This window comes from Thamnophis sirtalis, unplaced genomic scaffold (assembly GCF_051295495.1).
Source record: "Thamnophis sirtalis isolate CommonGarterSnake01/CBP01778 unplaced genomic scaffold, rThaSir2_p1.2 scaffold_4, whole genome shotgun sequence".
NCBI classification, from domain to species: Eukaryota; Metazoa; Chordata; class Lepidosauria; order Squamata; family Natricidae; genus Thamnophis; species Thamnophis sirtalis.
Window position 1 is genome coordinate 53,871,617 of NW_028261384.1, and position 24,705 is coordinate 53,896,321.

General features: G+C 41.0%; 1 protein-coding gene across 6 annotated transcripts in view; it reads left to right on the top strand.

Annotated features, from left to right (window-relative positions):
- The first annotated feature begins 3,184 nt into the window (after positions 1–3,184).
- The window catches only part of ATP2C1 (ATPase secretory pathway Ca2+ transporting 1), a 92,521-nt gene continuing 71,000 nt past the window's right edge, over positions 3,185–24,705 (top strand). Inside the window, exons 1-6 of one of the 6 annotated variants that reach the window (XM_087712938.1) lie at positions 3,403–3,534; positions 3,692–3,731; positions 4,121–4,307; positions 17,257–17,367; positions 23,329–23,445; positions 24,392–24,481. In XM_087712938.1, the coding sequence (XP_087569064.1) occupies positions 4,302–4,307; positions 17,257–17,367; positions 23,329–23,445; positions 24,392–24,481 (324 nt within the window). In that variant the 5' untranslated portion in view covers positions 3,403–3,534; positions 3,692–3,731; positions 4,121–4,301. Of the gene's footprint in view, positions 3,535–3,628; positions 3,732–4,120; positions 4,308–17,256; positions 17,368–23,328; positions 23,446–24,391; positions 24,482–24,705 lie in introns of those variants that run through there. The other 5 variants (XM_087712941.1, XM_087712937.1, XM_087712936.1 and 2 more) reach the window with 5 other exon arrangements.

Here is a 24,705-nt window from a genome sequence, read left to right on the forward strand (position 1 = left end):
ATAGGATTGCCACCATGATCGCCAACATCCAATGACGGATATGGCACAAGACGCAGAAGCAGTATGCATAATAATATTTTCCCAATTTCTAATCTCTACCTCTTATTTTCTAACACTTAAATCAAATCCCATATTAAGAAGTATACTGTATCTATCTATCATCTCTTGCCCTTTTTAGTATTTTAACTCTTAATGACTTTTTGACAAATCTCCCATGCTCCTCCCTTGGAACCTTGTATCCGCTTACATCACTCATATTTAATCTGTCTCTACATCTACCTCTCGCTGTCGAAGCTCTAGAGCACCCATCCATAATTATTTCATCAGTTCTGGGAGATCTTTCTCTTTTTCCTCTATATTTTGATCTCTTAAAGAGCAATCTACCTGTTCCATTTCAAGAATTTTTACTCTGTTTCATATCTTTATGTTTATGTCATTTGTTGATTTATCTCCTCTATTTTTCCCTGTTCTTCTAATTTCTCCTCTATTTTCTGATTTTTTTGTTCATTTTTGATTGTCATTTGCTGAGGGATTCCTAGTCTCACATCTGTATTATGCATCAGTTTCTTCATCAACCTATGGTTCCTTGTCATAGCTTCCTGAATACATTGAAGCTTCAATAGTATTTCTTTTTGAAATGTATGTTTTTCCCTGTTGCTTTATTTTAATAGGCCAAAAGTTACTCAATAATCCACCAATATTCCAATTGTCCAGAACACCAAATAGCCAATATTAGAAGAATTTGCTCAATCCCGAACTGTTCCTCAGAATCCACATTTTTTTTAGTTCTCAAAATCTGCCCATTTACTCCCTGTGAGTTATCCAACTTTGTAAAAAATGGAAGTTTTCTTCTTTTGCCTCATAAGATGTTCTATCAAACAATATTTATAATCCAGAATGGCCCACTAAATTTCCCGATGTCTCATTAAACCACCATTTGACCAAGTCAAATGTTCAGTTTTGAGGACAATTCCTATTGTTTATAATCCGCACTACTTTGAAGAGCTTCAAAAGGCTTATCTACTTCTCGCTGTCGAAGCTCTAGAGCACCCATCCATAATTATTTCATCAGTTCTGGGAGATCTTTCTCTTTTTCCTCTATATTTTGATCTCTTAAAGAGCAATCTACCTGTTCCATTTCAAGAATTTTTACTCTGTTTCATATCTTTATGTTTATGTCATTTGTTGATTTATCTCTATTCTTCCCTGTTCTCCTTCTAATTTCTCCTCTATTTTCTGATTTTTTTGTTCATTTTTGATTGTCATTTGCTGAGGGATTCCTAGTCTCACATCTGTATTATGCATCAGTTTCTTCATCAACCTATGGTTCCTTGTCATAGCTTCCTGAATACATTGAAGCTTCAATAGTATTTCTTTTTGAAATGTATGTTTTTCCCTGTTGCTTTATTTTAATAGGCCAAAAGTTACTCAATAATCCACCAATACGCCAATTGTCCAGAACACCAAATAGCCAATATTAGAAGAATTTGCTCAATCCCGAACTGTTCCTCAGAGTCCACAATTTTTTTAGTTCTCAAAATCTGCCCATTTACTCCCTGTGAGTTATCCAAATTTGTAAAAAATGGAAGTTTTCTTCTTTTGCCTCATAAGATGTTCTATCAAACAATATTTATAATCCAGAATGGCCCACTAAATTTCCCAATGTCTCATTAAACCACCATTTGACCAAGTCAAATGTTCAGTTTTGAGGACAATTCCTATTGTTTATAATCCGCACTACTTTGAAGAGCTTCAAAAGGCTCACCAGTTACTCCCAAACAACCAGAAAGCAAATAGACATAAAATGAAAAACAAAAAGACAGTCTCTCAGGTGTTGTTTGCTTTCACTTTGTTTCCCTTCTTATCAATTCTGGCTTCCCATCAAGGCCTTTTTCAACCGTGTAGTAGTATAGTATCTTTATTCACTAGTAGGTGGCATCCACGCTCTAAGTTCCAGCATTAAAAAGAAGCAGAAGATACAACAGCTGTTTGTCAAATGATCAAAAGGTCCATTTTTAAAATACAATTTCTTCCAGTAGTCACATATTATCAGCAAATTAAAATCATTTTTCACAGTAGTACAAGTTCCAGTCCGGTCTTTCTATATTTTAAAACTTCATTGTCTTCCATTTAAATTTCATTTCTCTTTTGGGTCTATAATCTCCATGTGCTAACTCGCACCTTTCCCAGTGCTTTGGAGAGTCTTTCAAAAATTCTTTTTTTACTTGGGGTTGAATTTCTAATACAGTAGTTTAAAATCGTTTCATCCAGTTCCAATGCTCTGTTCACAAACTGCTCCAGCTCATTAGTATTTCTTCTTTGGTTGTCCAGCTTCGGTGCGGCCTTAATAGCTGTCTCTCTTCTTTGTTGGTTGGGAGGGTGCCTTGGATCAAGTGGCAGAGCGTGATCAGCAGGGTGTCTCTCTTTTCTTTGTCACCCCTCTGGGGTGACTTTAGCCCGTTACGGCCTCCTAACGAAGAAGGATTGGCCGGGATTTGCGGCGCCACACTACTCACAATTGTCTTGCTGTGACACCAAATCGGATGTCTAACAGAATTGTTAGCCAGCTAGATAATAATTGGAAAATATTTTCAATGCTGGGAGAATGCTACATGAAGAGAATGCAGCGCAATGGGAAAAGTCACTGGTCTATTCTTCAAAAACGGTTGGTCTCTGATTTCTATTAAGGCAAGTCATTCAACTTCAAGCTCAGAAATAGGGCATAATGGATTGCAACATGAGCCAGAGAAACAAGGGCAATTTCATTCTATTAGATTGAAGTTGCTAACCCAAAGCTTAAAAAAAAACACCTTCGTGTGGCATTACTGGCCTCTCTCAGCAAAACATGCATATTTCCGCCCTTCACCTCCACTTTATTATAAAAGTGCCCCTTTCAAAATTCGTGTGTATAAGGGCATGAACGCAGGCCCGCGTCACTTTTTCAGTCCAACTCTTTTCTCGCCTTAAGTGAGGGCAAACAGCGCAGGGCTGAGGGGATCTCCCCACCTTATGAAGAAGTACACAGCAGTAACCTTTGTTGCGTTTAAAGGCCAATGCGCTGCGAGCGGATGCCTCTCCGGATACCACGTCCGTCCTGACCCCAGGAACTTCTCCGAGCCCTTTTACCTCGCCCCCGCCTCCTCCTTTCGTGAGGGGCATGACGAGGAGGTCGAAGGAAAAGGAGCGCTAGTCGACAACCACGGCGCCAAGGAAACGCACTCCGACAACTGGGTCTGTCGGGCGGCGCCTGGTTCTTCCCTCGCGCATGCGTACCTCCGCTCCGGGTTCAGCGTTCTCCAGAGGATCTGCCTCACGCTCTCTTTTAAGCCCTTCCGCTCCGTTCCCGCGGCTGGTAGCGGAAGTGAACCTAGCTCAGAGAAGAAGACCGAAAAAACCCGATTCGGGAAGGAAAAGTGGGGATGCGCTTGGATTGCGTTGCTGCTGCTGCAGTGGCGAGGAGTCCGAGCCGAGGAAGTGAAAAAAGAATCTTTCCCCAAGCAGGGCGGCCGACAATTTGGAAGAGGGAGGCACAAGGTGAGTTCTCAGGCGGAGCAGGGATGGGGCAAATGAAGAATGACCTACAAGAGGAGGGGCGGGTGCCAGTGGCTCCTCCTTTCTTCTGGTGAAAGAAACTGGGAGCCTCGCGAGAGATCTCGGTGCATCCCCGCAGCTTTTCTACTTTTCTCTTTAGAAAATTTCCCTTCTCAGCAGACTTCACGTCCGCCTTCCAGGTGGGTGTCCGGGCTGAGCCAGCCCCTACCAACTAGCAGGAGACCGAGTAGCTGGCAGTCTCTGGGAATGGTTGGAGGAGAGCGGGTGACAGATGTCAAGCAAGGAAAGCTATCCCCGAGGAGCCCTCAGGAAAAGGGATAAGGATCTTGGCGATTTTCTCTCCGCGCTCCCGAGAAGGCTTAGGATTCAGCCGGTAGAGGTCCCCGTGGGTGGTTCTCCGAAGAGCCTTTCTCTTTGTAGAGCTGCTGGGTTACAGAGCGTTTCCTTTTGAAACCTTGGGGGAGGGTGGAGCTTCCTGTCCTTCCTGGAGCCTTCCTGAGAAAGAATTGCCAGGATAAGCAGCAGCGTTTTTGTTTCCTATGTCTTTATCTCCCCTTTCTTTTGCTAGCGTTTCATCACTTACCCTGTTCTCACCGATGTTGCTGTGTTTGAGGTCAGTGGGAACAAACCACCTTCCTGGAATATAGGGGTCTCTCAGCACTTTTCTGCTCAATCACAACCATTGGGCTGCTTGTTGCTGTCATTAAAGTCTTTGTAGCCATCAACCCAAGTGCGGTTTCAATGGGAAAATGAAGGTAAATATTTTGGGGATGGAGTTTATTTGGGGATTGTTGGGGAAAACAGTATAACTGCCTTAAAGAAACAAAAGCACAGCAATTACATTTTGTTTAAACTGCCTTCAGGTGTAATTGAGACATAAGCTTGATATAGACTATATAGTGTTGGACAAAAGTTGTGTAGACTATTGGATCTCTGTTTTGCAGTAGTTCTGCCTTAAATTCATAAAACCTAGTGCTTTGTCTGAACCATAGTCTGATTTTATAGTTTCTTTTGTTGTGGTTTATTTAAAATAATCAAGTGCGATCAGTTTTAGATCACATCTAGTGATTGGTTAGGAAAAGATTAAATATTTCTGTTATATATTTGTTGTCCAAGTAAAGTTTGAATATGATTAAATTCTATTTAAATTAATTAAAATCTTCATATATTTTGAATTCCAGTCTCAAAATTTTGAAAATAGAAATTGAGTTTTTCTTTTCTGTATCAAACCTAGCTCATTAGAAATTCTTTGCCAAAGTGTATTATTCTCAGCTTGTATATCTGTTCCTTTCTTTATCTGGAAATTCTTGAGGAACTCAAAATGTTAAAATAAACAGCTTTTTCAATAAAATTGAAAATAAAATGTTAAAATAAACAGCTTTTTCAATAAAATTGAAAATAATTATATGGGAATAACATCTAACTGTTTGAAATTGCTGTCCTCACTGATCTTATGGCTGATTCTATACTAATTGGTTTAGTGCAACCAAGTTCCAGAAATGCCAGCTATCTTCATTTATCATAATTAGTCTAATATTAATAAGAAAATAACTAATTTGTATTTTAATAATGCCACCAAATTAATATGAAAGTTCACATTAAAGGAAGGATTAACCCTGTCCCCTTCAGATCCACCATACTAATTAAATTGGCTGTCCCTGTATTCTAGCTACATTTCATTTAGGATATGTTGGGGGCATATTATGTAGTTTAACTCTGGCTGCAATCTGATGCATAGTTATTTGGTAGCTTATTGTAGAAAATTTTTCTATTTTTATAATTTGTTTATTGAAATAAATTATCTTGCTTGAACAAAGTTGAAACACAGTTGCTTTAAAGAGAAAGATCAACTCTATAATTAAAGTTATGAAATACATAGTAATTACAGAATAATGCAAAGTTTTTCAACCTGATTCTCTAGATATTTTTCACCATATTTTCAGTCTGATCCATTCAGCATGACTAATTATTAGAAATGAGTTTTACTAAAACATTAAGAGAAACTGACATAACAGAAGTGTTGCGTGTTTATATTTAAAGCACCTGATAACATTTACACTAAATTGCATTATATATATATTTAAAAAAACTATGAATAGCTCTAGCTTTCTTAAACAGATTTAGCTTCCCACTCAGTCTAATAATAGTGCTACAGTAGGTAGGCAACAGTAAGCATACATATACATTTTAGTAAATATGTTTCCATCTCTTACTATTCTCTTACTATTCTGTAATTTTAGCAACGTTTTTATTGCTATCTAGGCCAGATCTGGGCATCCAGCCCTTTAGTTGTTCCTGTCTAGTCTGCAGAGTGTCAGCGGTGGGGGCAGGAGTGAAGCATTGGGCACGGCGGTGGGGCAGCAGTAGGGTATATATGGTATATGGCCTCTGGGGAAAATTAATTGCCTACCCCTGATCTAGTCTCTTTAAAAAAGCAGAATAAATAAATGGAATAAGAACTTTTATTCTTGATAATTAAAAAATGAATTAGCCAAAAGATTTATATGTATCTGTAAACATAAACATCTAAGAATTATTTCCTACAACAACAAAATAATTTATGTAACTACCATACAGATTAGTAAGTAGCTATCACTCATAACAATTTATGATTTTCCCCATCTACAATTGATTTATGAAATTTAATTGTTTATATAAGACCCAGTTCAGCTTCTGAATGTATAATTCACACAAAAACTCTGTCTCTTCATATGAAGCATTAAATTTAATTGCTACAGTTTCCCTAGCCTATAATACTTAAAAATATGGACAAAATAAGAAGACTCTCAAAGGCAGAAATGCCATAATAATAACAGTAACAACAACAACAATACGATCCCTAGTCAGTGTAAACAGCTTAATTTATTTTATAATCTGCTGTTTTATTTTTTATTTATTTATTTTATTTATTTTATTATTTTTAGTATTGATTGCATCACAAAAAGTGATACGGAATTCTGTACATATTGGTTTCTTGGTATTTTTGTAATTTTTTAAAACACGTATTTGGAATGTAGATAGGTCTCTTCACCACTGAAGGTTCATATTTGGACACAGACCGAATATATAGCAACTAAGGCAGTTTAGAGAACTGCTGTATAATATTGCTCTTGGATCAATGACATTCCTAGATAGATGAAATGATCTAGAAAGGAATATATATCATGATATATGAGCATTTGTATGTATAATTAATATTGAATAAGATTATTTGTTATATTAGAACAATGTAATTTTATGTATGATATGATTTGTACTATGAAATTATAGAATTACAGTTTGCCAGTACAATTATAAAAAATAGGACATGCATGAGAAAAAGCAAATTTAATTTGAGAAGATAATATATTTTATATAAAGGATTTCTTTTAAGGTAATTTTGATAAGGAGTAGCTATACTTATTGCATACATTGTGCAGATTAGCATTTATTGATCTTCTATCCTGTATATATAGTATTGAATACATCGGCTTCTATGAGAGAATAAGAGTAAAATATGCATTGCAAACTCATAATGCAAACTCTGGATTTTTGTATGTGCAATCTGATACAAAACACATATAAAAGAAAAGATGCAAAGCTGTTGTTTGATCACAATGCATATTTTGTTATCTTGATGAAATCTTAGTTTGCTGTGGATGCCTCTGAATGAAAATCTGATTGGATCTGTCACCTGAAGGGTTAATTTATTGATTACGTGAAGTTTAACTTTTTGTTGCATAGTTTAACATCTCATGTTGTTTGCTAAGCTGCTTTAATAATCTTTAAAGATATGATTGTCTCATCTGATAATCTAATTCGCCTATAACATTTAATTAATGAAAGAATAGAAATTGACTTTTTAAAGCTCCACTTAATGAACTTTTCTTGTTCATTGAATCAGAATGAACAAAACTTCATTTACAGTTGTTGGAAAATGGCAATATTTTCATTTTTCTGGAATGTGAGCACATTTTCTACTGTTAGATAAGGAGGCCTTTCTTTTCTTTAGAAGCATACAGGTAGTCCTCGACTTATGAGTACAATTTTGCCCAAAATTTCTGTTGTTAAGTGAGGCATTTGTTCAATGACTTTTGCCTGATTTTACAACCTTTTTTGCTACAGCTGTTAAGTAAATCACTGCAGTTGTTAAGCTGGTAACGTGATTGTAAAGTGAAACTGGCTTAACCATCAACTTTGCTTGTCATAAAGTTACAAAAAGTAATCACATGACTTTGGTACTCAGCAATGGTCTTAAATATGAACCAATTGCCAAGTATGTGAGGTCATGGGGAGGCTGCAAAGGGTGTAATTAAAAATGGTCATGTCAGTTTTTTCAGTGGCATCATAACTTTGAACAGTCACTAAATAAACTTATAAGATGAGGACTGTCTGCATATGTTTGAACGTCAGCCATTTCTGCTGATACTTGTTTACAATATTTATCTGGTGGTATATGTCTATTATAGTGGGCACTCTGCAGCCTACATACACTCCTCTTAAAGCACACTAATATCACATTGCCAAATTTGTCAACAAAATGAACAGAATCTGTACTTTTTGATATAAAAAACAACACAAGAAGGGTAGAAATTGATATGCTACCCTACTCCTAGGAGACTCCCATTTCTATCTTCTCAAAACCTGGGAAAAGAAGTTTGTATTTCAGCACAGAATTTGTCATATTTTTAACAAATCTTTTTTTTATATAGCTTTATTTATAGTTTTTTCTTTAACATCCATAAATGCTTGGTGAACTGTGTATTGTTTGGGTCAATATATTTTAAACAGAGTACTACTACTACTAATATTATTTAGATAGACATAATCATAATCTTTCAACTTTTAACATTTGTGTATACATGGTAATTATAATGTATTCTATTATATATCAGTATACATAATACTATTTCCCCAGTTTCTCGGAAAACTTTCTTCTTTCTACCTCTTTTTTTCTAACCCTTAATAAGATAACCACCATATTAAAGAAGTATTCTATATCTATCCATCATCTCTTGCCCTTTTTAGAATTTCAACTCTTATTGACTTTTTGGTAAATCTTTCATGGTTTTCCCTTGGGATCTTATAACTCCTTATGTCACATTTATTTAATCTATGTATTTCAACTGCCTCAACACCTATCTCTTGCTATTTGAGAATGTCCATCCGTAGTTTTTAAATCATTTTTAAGATAACTTTTTCTTTATTCTCTTTTGTTTTGAACTCTTAGAGGATAATCTGTGTGTTGTGTTTTTAAAATAATTAATATCTCTACCATATCTTTAACCATTTGTATCATTTTTGGATTTATCTCCTCTATTCTTTCCTCAGTTCCTTCTAATTTCTCCTCTATTTTCTGATTTTTTTGTTCATCTTTTATTATTGTTTGTGGGAGTTTTTCTAGTCTCACATCTGTATCCTGCATCAATTCCATCATCTCCCTATAATGCCTTCACATCTTCCTGAATTCATTGAAACATCAATAATATTTTTTTATATACCATATTTGTTTTCCCCTGTGGAAACATTTTGTAATAATTTAATGGGCTAATAGTTGCTCAATATTCCACCAAGATTCCAATATCCCTATTGCCCCAAAATGCCAATCTATATAAATAAAAATGTAATGGTTGTTTGTTCAAAATTGCTAATCTCCGAAAGTTCTTCACAGATTGCTTTGAAATTTTGACACAACGTTGTATTCGAATACGTGAATGTTTTTATATATGTATATTATATAGATGTCACACCTGTGACAGGTAAAAACATGATTTTTGTAAAAACATGCTTTTTTTGAAAACCAGCGCCATCTGGTGGTCATAAAAGCAACACCTGCTATACTAAATATTTCATGGTTCCATTTCAATGTTTCCGATTGATTTATTTTCATTTTGATTTAATTATTTCATGTGACATTGCGTTGGAATTGAGCTGTGTCATTTACCATAGCGTTCATTTAGTGAGTATAGTATATTCGGAACAGTTCAGCCTCTCTCCAGCTTCGTCCTGATGGTCCCTTTATATGTGTGGCTGGGCTGCGGTCACACCCTTTCCCCTTTCCGCCCCTCTTCTGACAAGCTTTGGCCATTTCCGCCAACGGGAGCCGAAGCCCTTCACTCTCTCCCCTCCCCTCCCACTGGGCATTTGCTGTCTGCGGCGGGGCATCACCTGCGCCATCCCTCAGCCGCCTTCCCTGCCCTTAAGCCCCGGCCAGCCCAGCAGAGCTCCAGAGGAGGCAGTGGTGGAGCGTCTCTTCAGTCTGGCCGGCCACGCGTGTTCTCCATCCCCCCTCACAGTGAGCCAGCTACGGTCTCACCAAGGCGACTCTGTCGGTGTCAGCCTGAGGTACAGTGAGGCTGGGGTGGTCCCTGGGTGCCCCGTGAGGCGGCACACCGAGGACCTCTAATCCTCTGAGATCCTGGACGTCTCACTCTCCCGGGCCACTGACTTGGATGAGCCCAAGCGCAGCTCCTCCGAGGAGATGTTCAACAACTTCCATGAGCCAACAGCCCCGGTGCCATCTCCCCAACCAGCCTCGCCCAGCCCAGCAGCCCCAAGTCCTGACTAATGCCAGCACCCACCTGCCGCCCCACTACGCCCAGACTGGGCTACAGCAACGCGTGGCTGGGTACAGTGAGTATTAATATAATTTACACAGTCCTGGAACTGTTCCTCAAAATCCCCTAAGTTTATAGTCCTGAAAAATTTCCAATTTGTACCCTCTAGATTTTCCAAATTTTTAAGTCTTGTTTAATTTTTCTTCTCTCTTTTTTCCTTTTCATCTTGTAGAGTGTTCAACCAAATAGTCTTAATAATACAAATTGATCTACCAAATTTCCCAAATGTCTTTAATCCCCACAATCAAATGTTCATTTTCAAAGACATTTCTTGTTAATTATAATCCACCTTGCCTTAAGAATCTTCAAAAGGTTCAATACTTGCAAACTGCCAAAAAATCAGTAGACAGAAAGGCTTTCCTGGTTTACCTTTCCCCATTTCCTTTGTTCTCATCTTTGTTTTTTTTGCGTTATCAATTAATCAATTAACCCTCACTTGCCAAGGTCATTTCCCACCTTGTAATAGTATAATATCTTCTTTCACCAGTTGATGGCATCCCCATTCAAAGTTCCAGCATTAGACAAAGTGAAGAAAATGGCTGATTGTCAAAAAAAATCAAGGGAAGAAAACAAGATTCCTTTTTTTATATGATTTCTTCCAATAATCACACAAATTTATCCACAAATTAAATCACTTTTCACACTACTACAAGTTCTAGTCTGGGTTTTCTATATTTTAAAGTTTCATAGTTTTCCATTAAAAGTTTGTTTCACTTTTGGGTCTATAATCTTCTCTCTCTGTTAACTTGTCGCTTTCATAGTGTTTTGGAGTGTCTTTTTAAAAAAATTATTTTGTGTGAGTTTAGATCTCTAATATAGAAGTTGAAAGTCATCTCAACCAGTTTCAATCTTCTGTCCACAAACCGCTCCAGTTGTCCCAGTTGTCACAGCTTTGGTCTTGCCAAAGAGGGTTTCTTTGGAGGGTTTCTTTGAAGTGAGGAAATTGTTGTTTCCTTGCAATCTACAAAGCATCCCTCCTTTCTTCATCCCCCCCCCCCCAGGATAGCTTTGACCCCATGGCAAGCAGGTATTGGCTGGATTTCATGGTTCTCTGTGGAGCACAGCCGTCCCAGGGGCAGCTGCAATGGCAGTGGCTTCAGGAGACACTGGCCGGTGGGGAGGAGTAGCTAGGCTAGTGTGAAGGCTTACCTGTGTGTAGGCAGGAAGAGGCAGTTCTGTGGATACACATGGCAAAGGCGAGGCAGGGTGAGTGTTGGAGCGTGCCAATTCAGGGGCATGGCCAGCCAGCCATCACTACCAGTTCGGCGACCCAGGCCCAATTACCACTACTGGTTTGTCCGAACTGGGAGCAACCCACCTACGGTAATTGGATATATTAGGACAACAGTTATAACCACATAGGTACATAGAAATCTTAGTTGGTGGGAAGAATAATGATTATGTTCCCCAGCAACGAGATGGTGGTAACGCTAGAAATGATAATGGAATGGAATGGAATTTTTACCCCTTCTATGTACTTTGGAAGTAGTTTAATTAAAATAAAATTATCAAATCTTTTGGAAGTTTAATACTTACATGATAACTTATTTGGTTAAAGGATAACTCAGCAATCATGTTACTAGAAAAGGTGCTGAACACCAAATTAGTAGTATCATTTTATCAAACTTTTGTTTGGGAGTGACAAGAATTAGAAAATGTGTATGATTGAAAGCAATATGTCTGATGAATTGTAAGTATACTGAAGCTGTTGTCTATAGGAATGTAAACAGAATTAGGATGAACAAGAAGTTTGCATGAAAACAGCTTTATAAAGTATGTATGAATTTATGTCTATGCAGCCTTCTTGGCAACATTACAGAAATAGTTTGCTGCAGGTTTTTTCTGGGTTTATTTTGAAGTTTCTTCTCTAAGGTATGACTTGGGTCATGCCTAAGATCTCTTTCTGTATCCTCTGTGATTCTTTTAGGGAATCTATGTTGATGAAGAGCCACCAGCATCTCTGCCCTTTTATATATGTGTATGTGTGCAGGCATGGGGATGGAAGATGTGGCAGCAGGGGTGCCACAGTTGGCCCTCCAAGAAACAGGCATGGCAGTGGTGGCAGCAGGCAGAGTCAGGGGGAGCCATGTGATGCAGACCACTGGATGCACCTGCTCTATCATACATGGCTAGAATGGGCTGGACTGCGTGCCTCTCCCCTGCGCCTCTGCCTCTGGCTATTGCTGCTTCCTAACCAACCATCCACTGTACTTTGGGGAAGTCCGGATGGGCACCACATGTTGGATCTGTTAGTGGGCAGAGAAGTGCTTCAGCCTCCCCGACTTTATCTTGGGCTGCTGGCGAAGCACCACTCTGGTGCACCCGATGCACCTCAGCACAGCTGTGGGCCGCTGTAACAACCTGCTCTCCAACTGCAAGTCAAAACAGACAGTGAGATTGAGTAAGTGCGTCCAGCGACCCACATCTTGTTCCTCCCACTGCCTCAACCTACTGCTTTGGTGGGCAGCCCAGTGGTGGCAATAAGCTCCAGAGCAGCATCATGGACCAGCTGAGGGGCTGGCAGACTGTGGCTATAGCTGAAAATCATCCCTCCACACAAAGGGGCAGCGAGTGTATGCTGGCCGACGGTTTCCGGCTTTGGCTGCCTTGCTTCATCTCGTTCTATGGGACGAGCCTCCTGCTACTCCTCCACTCACCAGATTTTGGATTCTCTCCTCAACCCTGCCCATTCCCCACAGGCACTACCTACGTGAAGCTGGCCATCACCGGACAATGCCCAGTCGGCCATGACCACCCGACCATGCCCCTCTTCCCCTGGCCCTTGGAGGACAATCACAATGCTGATCTGGCCCTCAATGTCTAGACCAGTGTTTCTCAATCTTGGCAACTTGAAGATGTCCAGACATCTGGCTGGGGAATTCTGGGAGTTGAAGTCCGGACATCTTCAAGTTGCCAAGATTGAGAAACACTGGTTTAGACCAATCTTACAACCAAAGTACAGTTGTACTTTCTTAACAAGTCTAGTAATGGTAAGGCTTTGAGGCTTATGTATGTACAGCACTCACCACAAATGTAGCAGAATATATCATGGCTATTTTGGCTTGGGTGAGATATTCATGCTGTCACTACTTGATCATCCTATAAGTCTATAATCGGCTTATTATGTAAATTGTAAAGAGACAGTGTTTGCCTTCAAACAATCACATCAAAATGCATGGGAACTGACACCAAGAAAATGAGTAGCCTTTGTTCATGTGAACTGTTTTAATAGTCTGTGTTATGTAATATGCTGTGAGTGCATGCCTGGACATGCATGAGCTACACAAAGTATCTTATAACACAAGTGAAAATTTGTAAAAAAAAAAAAAGTATATACGTACATACATACCGGTATACACATACACCATTACATTCAGCTGTCTCAGCACAGCTTTTATAATTAACACTGATCTCCTGGCTGGGGAGAGAGCTTAAAAAGGCAGGCTAACAGCTGCCCTCTCACATTCTGTGTGTGTGTGTGTGTGTGTTGGTAAGAGAAAGTGTATTTTTGTGTGGAAATAAAGCAACTAGAACAAGAAAAAAGCTGATGTGGTTTCTATCTTCAAAAAAGGAAAAAAAAAATAGATCCAGGAAACTACAGACCTATCAGCCTGACCTCAATACCAAGGAAGATTCTGGAAAAGATAATCAAGCAACGAATTAGCGAACACTTAGCAATAAACAAAGTAATAGCCAAAAGCCAACATGGGTTTATCAAAAACTGATCATGCCAGACTAATCTTATTGCATTTTTTGACAATGTAACAAAATTAGTGGACCAGAGGAATGCCATCGATATAGTTTACTTGGACTTCAGCAAGGCATTTGATAAAGTAGACCCTAACCTACTACTAGACAAAGTAGAAAAATGTGGGTTAGACAGCATCACCACCAGACGGATTTGTAACTGGCTGACCAACCGCACTCAACGTGTAGTCCTCAGTGGAACTGCATCTACATGGAGGGAGGTATGCAGTGGAGTACCCCAGGCTCTGTTTTAGTCCCAGTACTCTTCAACATCTTCATCAATGATTTGGATGAAGGGATAAATGGGGAACTCATAAAATTTCCAGGTGACACCAAGCTGGAATGAATAGCCAACACTCCAGAAGATAGGCTTAAGATACAGAAGGATCTTGACAAACATGAACATTGGGAACTATCTAACTAAATGAAATTCAATGGTGAAAAAAGTAAGGTTCTACATTTAGGCAAGAAAAACAAAAAGCATATGTACAGTATAGGTGGTATCTTGCTCAATAGTAGTAACTGTGAGAGGGATTTTGGAGTGCTAGTGGACAACCATTTAAATATGAGCCAGTAGTGTGCAGCAGCTCCCCAAAAAGCCAACACAGTTCTAGGCTGCATAAACAGAGGGATAGAATCAAAATCATGTGAAGTGTTAATACCAGTTTACAATGCCTTGGTAAGGCCACACTTGGAATACTGCATTCAGTTTTGGTTGTCACGACATTAAAAAGATGTGGAGACTCTAGAAAGAATGCAGAGTAGAACAACATAGATGATTAGTGGACTGGAGGCTAAAACATATGAGGAACGTTTTCAGGAACTGGGTATGTCTAGTTTAATGAAAAGAAGGACTAGGGGAGACATGATAGCAGTGTTCCAATAACTCAGGGGTTGCAACAAAGAAGAGGGAGTCAAACTATTCTTCATAGCATCTGAGGGTAGAACAAGAAGCAATGGTTGGAAACTAATTAAAGAGAGAAGCAACTTAGAACTGAGGAGAAATTTCCTGACAGTTAGAACAATTAATCAATGGAACAGCTTGCCTCCAGAAGTTGTGAATGCCCCAACACTGGAATTCTTTAAGATGATGTTGGATAGCTATGAGTCTGAAATGGTATAGGGGCTGGATCCGGCTCACGGGTGCTTAGATCTGACCCGTAGGACTGCCCCAGAAACAACGAAGGACCGGTCTGTGGTACCTCTGCCAGTGAAAATGTCATGGCCCTCCAGAGCTCTGATTTTGCTTGCAGAGGGTTGCAGAAGGCCATTGCAGCTAAAAATGAAGCTGGCAGAAATATACTATCTACTATCTATTTATGATCATCTATTATCTGTTATCTATTATCAACTGTTTATATTTATCCTATTTATAGACAGCTGCTACCTATTTATTACCCACTATATCAGTGATGGCGAACCTTTTCAGTACCTGGTGTCGAAAAGGGAACCTGTGCATGTTCCTCTGGGCCGCAACCCAGAAGAGGAGCTGCCCAGGGGGCATGGGTGCACTGAAAAAATGAATTTTTTGTTTCCGGCACGCGCATGCAGGCTGGCCAGCTAATCTCCCGGTTATTGGCATGCATGTGCGCTTGACTATTAACTGGTGCGCATGCTTACTCCGGAAATGGAAGACCAGCTGTTCCAGTTTCTGGCACTGCTGCATGCACAAAGGCCAGCTGATAGTTGCGCATGCATGTGCACCAGAAACCTGGAAGAGGAACGGGTCTTAGGCGACATGGCTCCGTCTGCCACTTCTGACACGCATGCCATAGGATCGCCATCACGGCACTATATACTATTATCTGTATACTATCTACTTGTATCTACTATCATCTAACTCTCAACCATTTGCTATCTATATCTATCTAGTGATGCATAGAAATAATATTTACATTATTGTATTATTTATCACTCATAATAACTTTACTTTTTACAAAACAAACTATAAGAGTTTCAGAATAATCAGATATAGTAGATGGAATAAAATATAATGAGAAATAAGATCAACTCATGTTAAGAGATAAGATGATAGATTTCCAGCTCACTACCATCTATATTCTAAGGTGGATCAGTGGCTAAGACGCTGAGCTTGATGATCAGAAAGGTTGGCAGTTTGATAGTTCGAATTCCTAGCGCCGCATAATGGAGTGAGCTCCTGTTACATGGCCCAGCTTCTGCTAACCTATCAGTTTGAAAGCATGTAAAAAATGTAAGTAGAAAAATAGAGATCACTTTGGTGGGAAGGTAACAGTATTCGTACGCTTTCGCCGTTTAGTCATGCCGGCCACATGACCACGGAGACTTCTTCGGACAACACTGGCTCTTCAGCTTTGAAACGGAGTGAGCATCACCCCCTAGAGTTGGGAATGACTAGCACATAGGTGCAAAGGGAACCTTTACATTTATCTTTACTGACCTGTACAATTAAAATAATGTGCTAATTATTAGAAGCCTAGAAATGTACTACTCAAAGATATTTTCATGTTATCTTACATTTTGGAATAAAAAAACCTGCATATTCAAGTGCCATATTTTCTTTAGAGAAATTATAATTTTTCTTACTTAGCACCATACAAAATGGGCTGAGAAATATTTTTTATTCTTGTGACTTTAATTTAGAGAGGGAGATTTCAGTGAGGATTTGTGTTCAAAGCCACAGTTCAATCAATGTTAAAATAAAGCCATGACTTAGTAATTTTATGTCAGCAGTCTGTGATGACCTAATCTTTTATGCACATTTAAGTGAGGTCTTTAGGTTGTGGTTGTCTTCTTATAATTGCAATTTTTTGATTGTTCTGGTTATTTCTTAAAGGATGCACGCCATAGTAGGCATAACAAAATCCCCCCCCAAAATCAGTGGATTTATCCAGTTAACCAATTCAAAAGGGCTTAAATTTATCTCCAAGAAGATCCATTAATTATCTCCTGGTAAACAATTTTTCCCATGTTGTCATAGATAATAGAATAATAGGGTTGGAAAGGACTCTAGTCTAACTCCTTGCCCTAGATAGGAAGGAGCCTTGCAACATGGTTGTCCAATCCATTTTTGAAAAGGTAATAATGCATGATAAAGGCTTTGGAGGCCAAATTGTATGATGAATGATTATGGGAGCTAGGTATGCCTTGCCTATTGAAGAGAAGGATTAGGGGTGACATGATAGTTGTCTTCTAATACTTGCAGAGCTGTCACAAAGAAGAAGAGATTAACCTATTCTCCAGAGTATTTGAGAGCAGTACAAGAAGTAATGGGTGGAAGCTTGTTAAAGAGAGATATGTTTTGCTAGATATTATTTTTTGTAACTTACTGGAGCAGCTGAACTATGGTATCTGGTGATATAGATAGCTCCTTGTTTTTTAGGTTGCACATTTTCAACAGCTGCCTAAGGATGAAAATGAAATAATGATTCCTGTTCTAACTTCCAAAAAAGCAAGTGAATTAGCAGTCAATGAAGTGGCAAGCATTCTTCAGGTAAATAATAACTTGAATATATAAGAACATTTTCTTAATATCCTTGAGTGTTTGTTAACTTCACATGTCTGATCAGTTGATAATTTGCTAGTTATTTCTATTTCTTTATGATGTTCAAATAATGCCTTGGTTTGCTAAAAATTGATGAAAACTACCTCTTTATAGTTGATGGGTAAATACTGATTTCTACATTTAGATTAAACTTTAAACATAGATAAAGCAGATCCATTTTGAGTTTTTATAAGTGGTTTTAGTCTTGTTAGATACAGATGTTTGATACTATAACTCCTATAACTTCAGTTACTTTGGACTGTTGGTTGCATCTAGGAATGGGAAGGACTGCTTTAAGAAATGGGATAATTTGCTGCCATTGACTTGCCACAGCCATGTTGCCATGGCCGTCTCGCCACAGGGCAACTCACCATAAAAGAAATCAATGAGGGATAACTCAAGAGAGGGACAAATGAATGTGCATCCAGCCTTGAGGACTTCTAAATTGAGAAGGTTCAAACTTAAAGGCCCGATGCAATTCAATTCTACCTCTTTTGAGTTATTCCATGTTGAGTTGTCCCATGGCAGGTCAGCTGGGGTGAGTCAGCCTTGATGAGTTGTCCTAGACCTGCTTTAAACAAACGTGCTCATCTACCATTTTTAAACATACTACCGTATTTTCACCCATATAACCCGCCCACGCAAATAACCCGCCCACGCGAATAACCCGCGGGTTTTCGGGATCGTGTAAAATATTTTCCGTATACCCCGCCCACGCATATAACCCGCGACGAGTAAGAGAGAAGGGAAACACTGAGATGGGGGGGGAAGAAACGGAGAAAGAAGCCTGCGCAAGCTGGGGAAGAGGAAAGGAACGGAGGAGAAGGAAACAGCTGAGATCGGGGTGGGGGAAGAAACAGAGAAAGAAGCCTGCGCAAGCTGGGGAAGAGGAAAGGAACGGAGGAGAAGGAAACAGCTGAGATCGGGGTGGGGGAAGAAACGGAGAAAGAAGCCTGCGCAAGCTGGGGAAGAGGAAAGGAACGGAGGAGAAGGAAACAGCTGAGATCGGGGTGGGGGAAGAAACGGAGAAAGAAGCCTGTGCAAGCCTCCGATCGTGTAAAATATTTTCCGTATACCCCGCCCACGCATATAACCCGCAGGGGGGCGCTGTGCATGTAAAAAACTCATATAACCCGCGGGTTATATGGGTGAAAATACGGTAATCACAATTTAATCTATTATTTGTATTGTTAATGTAATAATCTAGACCAGCATTTCTCAACTTTGACTAGTTTCAAATGTATGGACTTCAACTTCCAGAATTCCCCACTCAGCACTGATCTACACTGTTTATTCAAGTATTATTAAAATCAGAATAGAATCAATGAATTTTATTTGCTAAATGGGCACATTTTCTGATTTACTTTGGAAAGTGAATCATCAACACTGACTGGGTAAGTTACTAGTATATAAAAATAAGAGCAAACTCCACTCCCTTCTAGCGCTAATTATGTTACCTAGTTTGGTAATGAAACATCTTCAAGAAAATCACCAAGCTAGGAGAGCACCAAGTACTTTCTTTGGAAGATCTTGGAACTTTGCACAATAAAATTATGTTTAAATGACAAAAAAGAAAAAAGAAAACCAATAATACAGTGCCATTCACAGAGGTGCTTTGGCGACAAGAAGGGCATCTGGCCATTAAACGCTTTGCTAGCTCCATTCAGTTGCCCAGACTCCATCCTGCAAGAGATTATGGGTTTTTAAAAGAAGATAATGATGATTTACAAAGATGCTGTAATGGAACCACAAAGAACCTATTTTCCATTCTTCTGTCCTTCCAGGTGCTTTTGGTTTACTTTGAAAGGTACCCAGACTTTGGAGCCAGTTTTGTGTGCCAAGGCATTTTTTATAGGAAAGAAAGTAAAATATATGCTTTTTTCCTTCTCAGTAATAATCCAAATAAACTTAACCATGCATTGAAAAGAAACCAATTCCTAGCATCACAATAGACTGAATTGCTTTAGATTAGATTGAATTTAGCACATATGTGTTCCATAAAATAATTGAAATAACTCTCCTTTCTCAGATATCTGTAGGAAAGTCAGGACTTAATGGCTTTCATGTGTATAGAAGAATTGAGTGATGTCAGCTATACTTCTTTCGATACATAGAGCCAAATGTTTAACATGACTTGTACATGAATGAACCCAAAGGTGGTATTCAGCAAATTCTGATCATTCTGGAGAACTGGTAGCGCAAATTTTGAGTTTCGGAGAACTGGTAAATACAACCTCTGACTGGCCCTGCCCTCATCTATTATCCGCCTCCTGAGTCCCAGCTGATTGGGAGGAAATGGGGATTTTGCAGTACCCTTCCCCAAATTTTACAGTATGCTCACCAAGCCATGCCCACAGAACCAGTAGTAAAAATTTTTGAATCCCACCATTGAATGAATCTATATAGTGATGAGATAGAAATTCTAAAATGCTCCCTTGTTTAACCTTTTCTTTTTGGAATTTCTGCCAACAATTGCCCTATGCCAGCAATGGCGAAACGTTTTGGGCTCCTGTGCCAAAAGCGGGAGGAGCGCAAGGGGGCCGTACGTGGGTTTGCCATACCCATAATGCTATGCACATGACCCCCTTGCGCATGTGTGCGTGTGCACACCCTGCATATGTGCACGCAATCCCCTCCCCTTTTGGCCCCTGATAGCCCTGTTTTTCGCCCTCCCCAGGCTCCAGAGGCTTTTAAGGAGCTTAGGGAGGGAAAAAACAGCTTCCCCACCCTCCTGAGGCTCTTTGCTGTCTCTTGGACTGCACTGGGGGCGACTGAACAGGCTGCTCTTGGAAATAGAGGTTGTGGCCGATGGGCTTAGCTCTGGGCTCTTGCTCTGCCTGCCCAGAAGATGGAGCCCAGGGAGGAATATAACGGCCGTTATGGAAGGAATGGACCCAGCACCTTCCACTTACATCCACTGCAGCTTCGCCTGCCACGCCCTGTTGCCTTCGGAGGCAACAGAGGAAAGCGCTTCTCTTGGTGGGATGGTTGAGCTGGCCGGTGCTGGGCCCCAAGCCTTGCGATCACCCCGGCTAGCACACAGACTTTGTCTCTATTGCGGCCTGCGAAGGCGTGCACTTTGGCCAGCTGATGCCCTGGGAGACCCATTTCCTGGCTCCATGTTCCTGACCTGGGTTATGGGGCAACCCCTGGGCATTATCCTTGCCCCTACAATGCTGTTGCCGCCGCTGCCACTGCCGGGTGTGTTGCCTATGTCTATGCCGCTCTGCCTCAGGTCCCAGTAGCCATTCTGCCTGTTCCATCAGATGCACCAGAAGCATTTGCAATCGGTGCCTGCCCCACCCACTTCACCTGGAGGCTTCTCCTTCTGGCTGCTCCAGCATCCCAGCCAGAAGCAGCACTGACAGTTGCTGAGGGCGAAGGGGCGGTAATGGCAAGGACGGGCAAGGGCTTCCCTCCCTCCCTCACCCAAATGGGCTATTTGCATGGCTCCAGCCCGCGGCTCTGATGAGGATCTGCAGTCCGGAGCGCTGCTGCTTCCAGCCGGGATATATTCTGCCAGGCCCTCAGCAGCGTCTTTATGCAGGTAGCTCACCTCCACGCCAGCAGCCCCTCCAGCCTCCCAGCTGGAAGCAGCAGTGCAACAGTTACTCTTACCAGGGATGAAGGGGTGGCAGTGGCGAGAACGGGCGACCGCCACCCCTTTGTCCCTTCCCCAATAGCGGCTGTTGCGTTTCCACTTCCAGCTGGGATGCTGGTGGAGGAGCTGCTGGCAGGGAGGCGAGCTACCCCATAAAGACGCCACCGAGGGCCTGGCAGAATATATCCCAGCTGGAAGCGGCAGCGCTCTGGACTGTGGCTCCTCATCAGAGCCACAGACTGGAGCTGTGCAAGAAGCCTGCTTGGGCGGGGGGAGGGAGGGAAGCCTGGGACCACCTATCCTCGCCACTGCCACCCCTTCGCCCCTTGTACCGAGATGCCACCAAGGGCCTGGCAGAATATATCCCGGCTGGAAGCAGCAGCGCAATAGCCACCGCTACCAGGGGCGAAGGAGTGGCGATGGTGAGGATGGTGGGCCCAAGCTTCCCTCCCCCCCCCCGCTTGTGCAGGCTTCTTGCACAGCTCCAGCCTATGGCTCTGATGAGGATCCGCAGTCCGGCACGCTGCCACTTCCAGCCAGGATATATTCTGCCAGGTCCTTGGCGGTGTCTTTATGTGGGCAGCTCGCCTCCCCGTCAGCAGCTCCTTCACCAGCATCCCGGCTGGAAGCAGAAGTGCAACAGCCACTGTTGGGGAAGGGACGAAGGGGTGGTGGTTGTCCGTTCTCACCACCACCACCACCCCTTCGCCCCTGGTAATGTTGACTGTTGTGCTGCTGCTTCCAGCCGAAACACTGGAGGAACTGCTGGCAAGGAGGTGAGCTACCCTTATAAAGACGCCACCGAGGGCCTGGCTCTCTGACTTGGGAACAGCTGCAGTGACTGCCCGGTTGCTTCTGCCCTTCCCCCTGTGGCTGCAGCTGCTGCTCTTCTGGGGCACCCGAGCCAGCCAGGCACTTCAGATAGTAGATCCTCATTAGAGCCACGGGCTGGAGCTGTGCAAGTAGCTTGCTCCGGTGGGGAGGGAGGAAAGCCCGTCGTTGCCGCTGCTGCCCCTCGCCCCCAGCGGCTGTCATAGTGTCACTTCTGGTTGGTATGGGAGTGGCTGCAGGGGCCGGCCGGCCGCTCCTGCCCTTCCCCTTGTGGCTGCCACTGCCGCTGCTTTTCTGGGGTGCCCGAGCCAGCCAGGTACTTCGGACTGCAGATGAGCCACAGGCTGGAGGACTGGTGCCATGCAAGAAACCCACTCAGGTAGGGAGGGAGGGAAGCCCCAACCACAGCTCTACTCTGCTAAGAAGTGATGGCCAGGAACCCCTCTTCACGTCTTTTGGCATGCGTGGCCTTCTCTCATTTGTTTCTCTTTCCTCTCTCTCATTCTCTCCTTCCATCATTTATCATTTCTCTCTTATTCTTCCTCCTCCCTCCCTCTCTTTCTCTCGTACGAGCAGGAATACCCTCTGCAAGTGAGTGGAGCATCCTCTGAGTGGCTTTATAGGGGATTTTTGCTCTCTGGAGGATGCTTTTCAATCAATGCCATTGCCAGTACTGCTCAGCTGGAGGAATAAAGAAGCTCAGGGGAGTGGGAAAAGGGAGCTGGTCCCCCCAAACCTCACCCACCCCCGGAGATCAGGCTTGGAGAAAGCCGGATGCCCTCGTCAAAGATCCTCGCCTGTCAGCCGGTCAATCCACTGCTCCATGCACCTTCGCTGCGTTTTGGCCAACCCCAGCCACTAACTTCAGGAGGGTAGTCCCACTCATGTGCGCCCTCCTGATCCTGCAACAGCCAGCCAGTGGGTCACTTGAGGAGAAGAAGTAAGAGGGTCATCTTCAGGGAAGCTGCCACCGCGACTCTTCTCTCTTCTCAGCTGCGAGCCTGTCCCCCTTTCCGTCGTATCCTCTTCCTGGATCCCATTCCCACCTGCCAGGCTTCATGTTAGTGAGGTATTGGGCCAGTATCTCTGAGCGGAGAGCAGGTTGCAGATTGCACGACCGAGTCAGCAGGGTGCCACAGGATAGGGGTCAAAGAGCCACATGTGGGTCCAGAGCAGCGGGTTGCTGAAATCCAGTCTAATAGAAGAAAGTGAACATTAAATATTTTTGTTAGTAAAAACCCAGCAATTCCGGAATAAATCTTCATTGTTTTTAATAGTAGAACTTCTACTGTATCATTCTGATTCTTAAAGTACACAATTATGAAACAATATTAGATAAAAGGCTTTTACCCAGGTATAATATTCACACAGTATGGATTTATGGGATTTTACTATTTGATTGTACAGAAAGAATACATTCACATGAGTGTTTAGATTGAATACATCTCTTAAAATACATATCTCTATATGTTTCAAAGGCTGATATTCAGAATGGCTTGAAAAATTGTGAAGTTTGCCATAGAAGGGCCTTTCATGGTTGGAATGAATTTGATATTACTGAAGATGAACCACTATGGAAAAAATATATTTCTCAGGTAAGAATCTTTTCCAAGAACACTTTTATTATTTTAAGTACCCAAATGAACTACCTTCATGCAAACTAAGAAAAAATGGGATCAAAATAAGATTATGATGTGGTGGTATGATGATGGTAAGTAGAGAAATGTATTCCAGCTGAGTTAATCTTCCAAGATAGTTTCCACCCACTACTCAGATCACTTTAGGATTGAACTCTTTGGATTTTTCTTCTCCTCTTCTTTCAAACCTTATTTAAATAAATATTTACACAATATTTGTGATGATTATATTTGTAAATGAAATTCTGATTAATAATAAAAATGCATACAAATTGTCATTGACTTATGAATACAATTGAGTCCAATTTTTTTGTTGCTAGGAGAGACATTTGTTAAGTGAATGTTGCCCCATTTTACGACCTTTCTTGCCACAGTTGTTGAATGAATCACTGCAGTTGTTAAGTTAGTAACATGATTATTAATTGAATTGACTTTACTTGTTACAAGTCGCAAAAGGTGATCACATGATCCCGGAACACTGCAACTGTCATAAATATGAATTTTTTGGCAAGCGTCTGAATTTTGATTATTTAACCATGGGGATGCTGTAATTGTCTTATGTGTAAAAAACTCTCATTAGTCACCATTTCAATGCCATTGTAACTTTGAGCAATCACTAAATGAACTCTTGTAAGTTAATGACTATTTGTATAAAACTTTTCTTTAAATATTTTATTTAGAGATGTATTAATTACATTTGAATAATAAAACATATTAAAATCTAGCACAGTAACATTTTTAATAATATCGCTTAAGGCCTCATCTTTTGAGGCATTATGACTTGGGATTTATTTTCTGGTATGTTGTTCCCATAAAGCTATCATTATTTTTAATGTAATAGGTAAAGGAATTTTCTTTATTATTCCAAGATATTTCTGTCTTTTTTCCTCCCTTTTCTCTGTAGTTTAAAAATCCTCTGATTATGCTTCTCCTGGCTTCTGCAGTCATCAGTGTTATAATGCATCAATTTGATGATGCCGTCAGTATCACTGTGGTAAGATTGTCATTTTGCATTTAAATGAAGGGTATAGAGCTTATGATAAACACTATCCATCATGGCCAATGGTTATAAATAATGAGAAATGTAGTTCTACTAACATCTAGATGGCCACCATTTCAGGTCCATGCTTAAATAAACGCAGCCCTCTATATGTATGTATTTAGATATTCTCAGCTATTTTTTTTAAAGTTATTTGCTTTAGATCAAATAGAATTGCT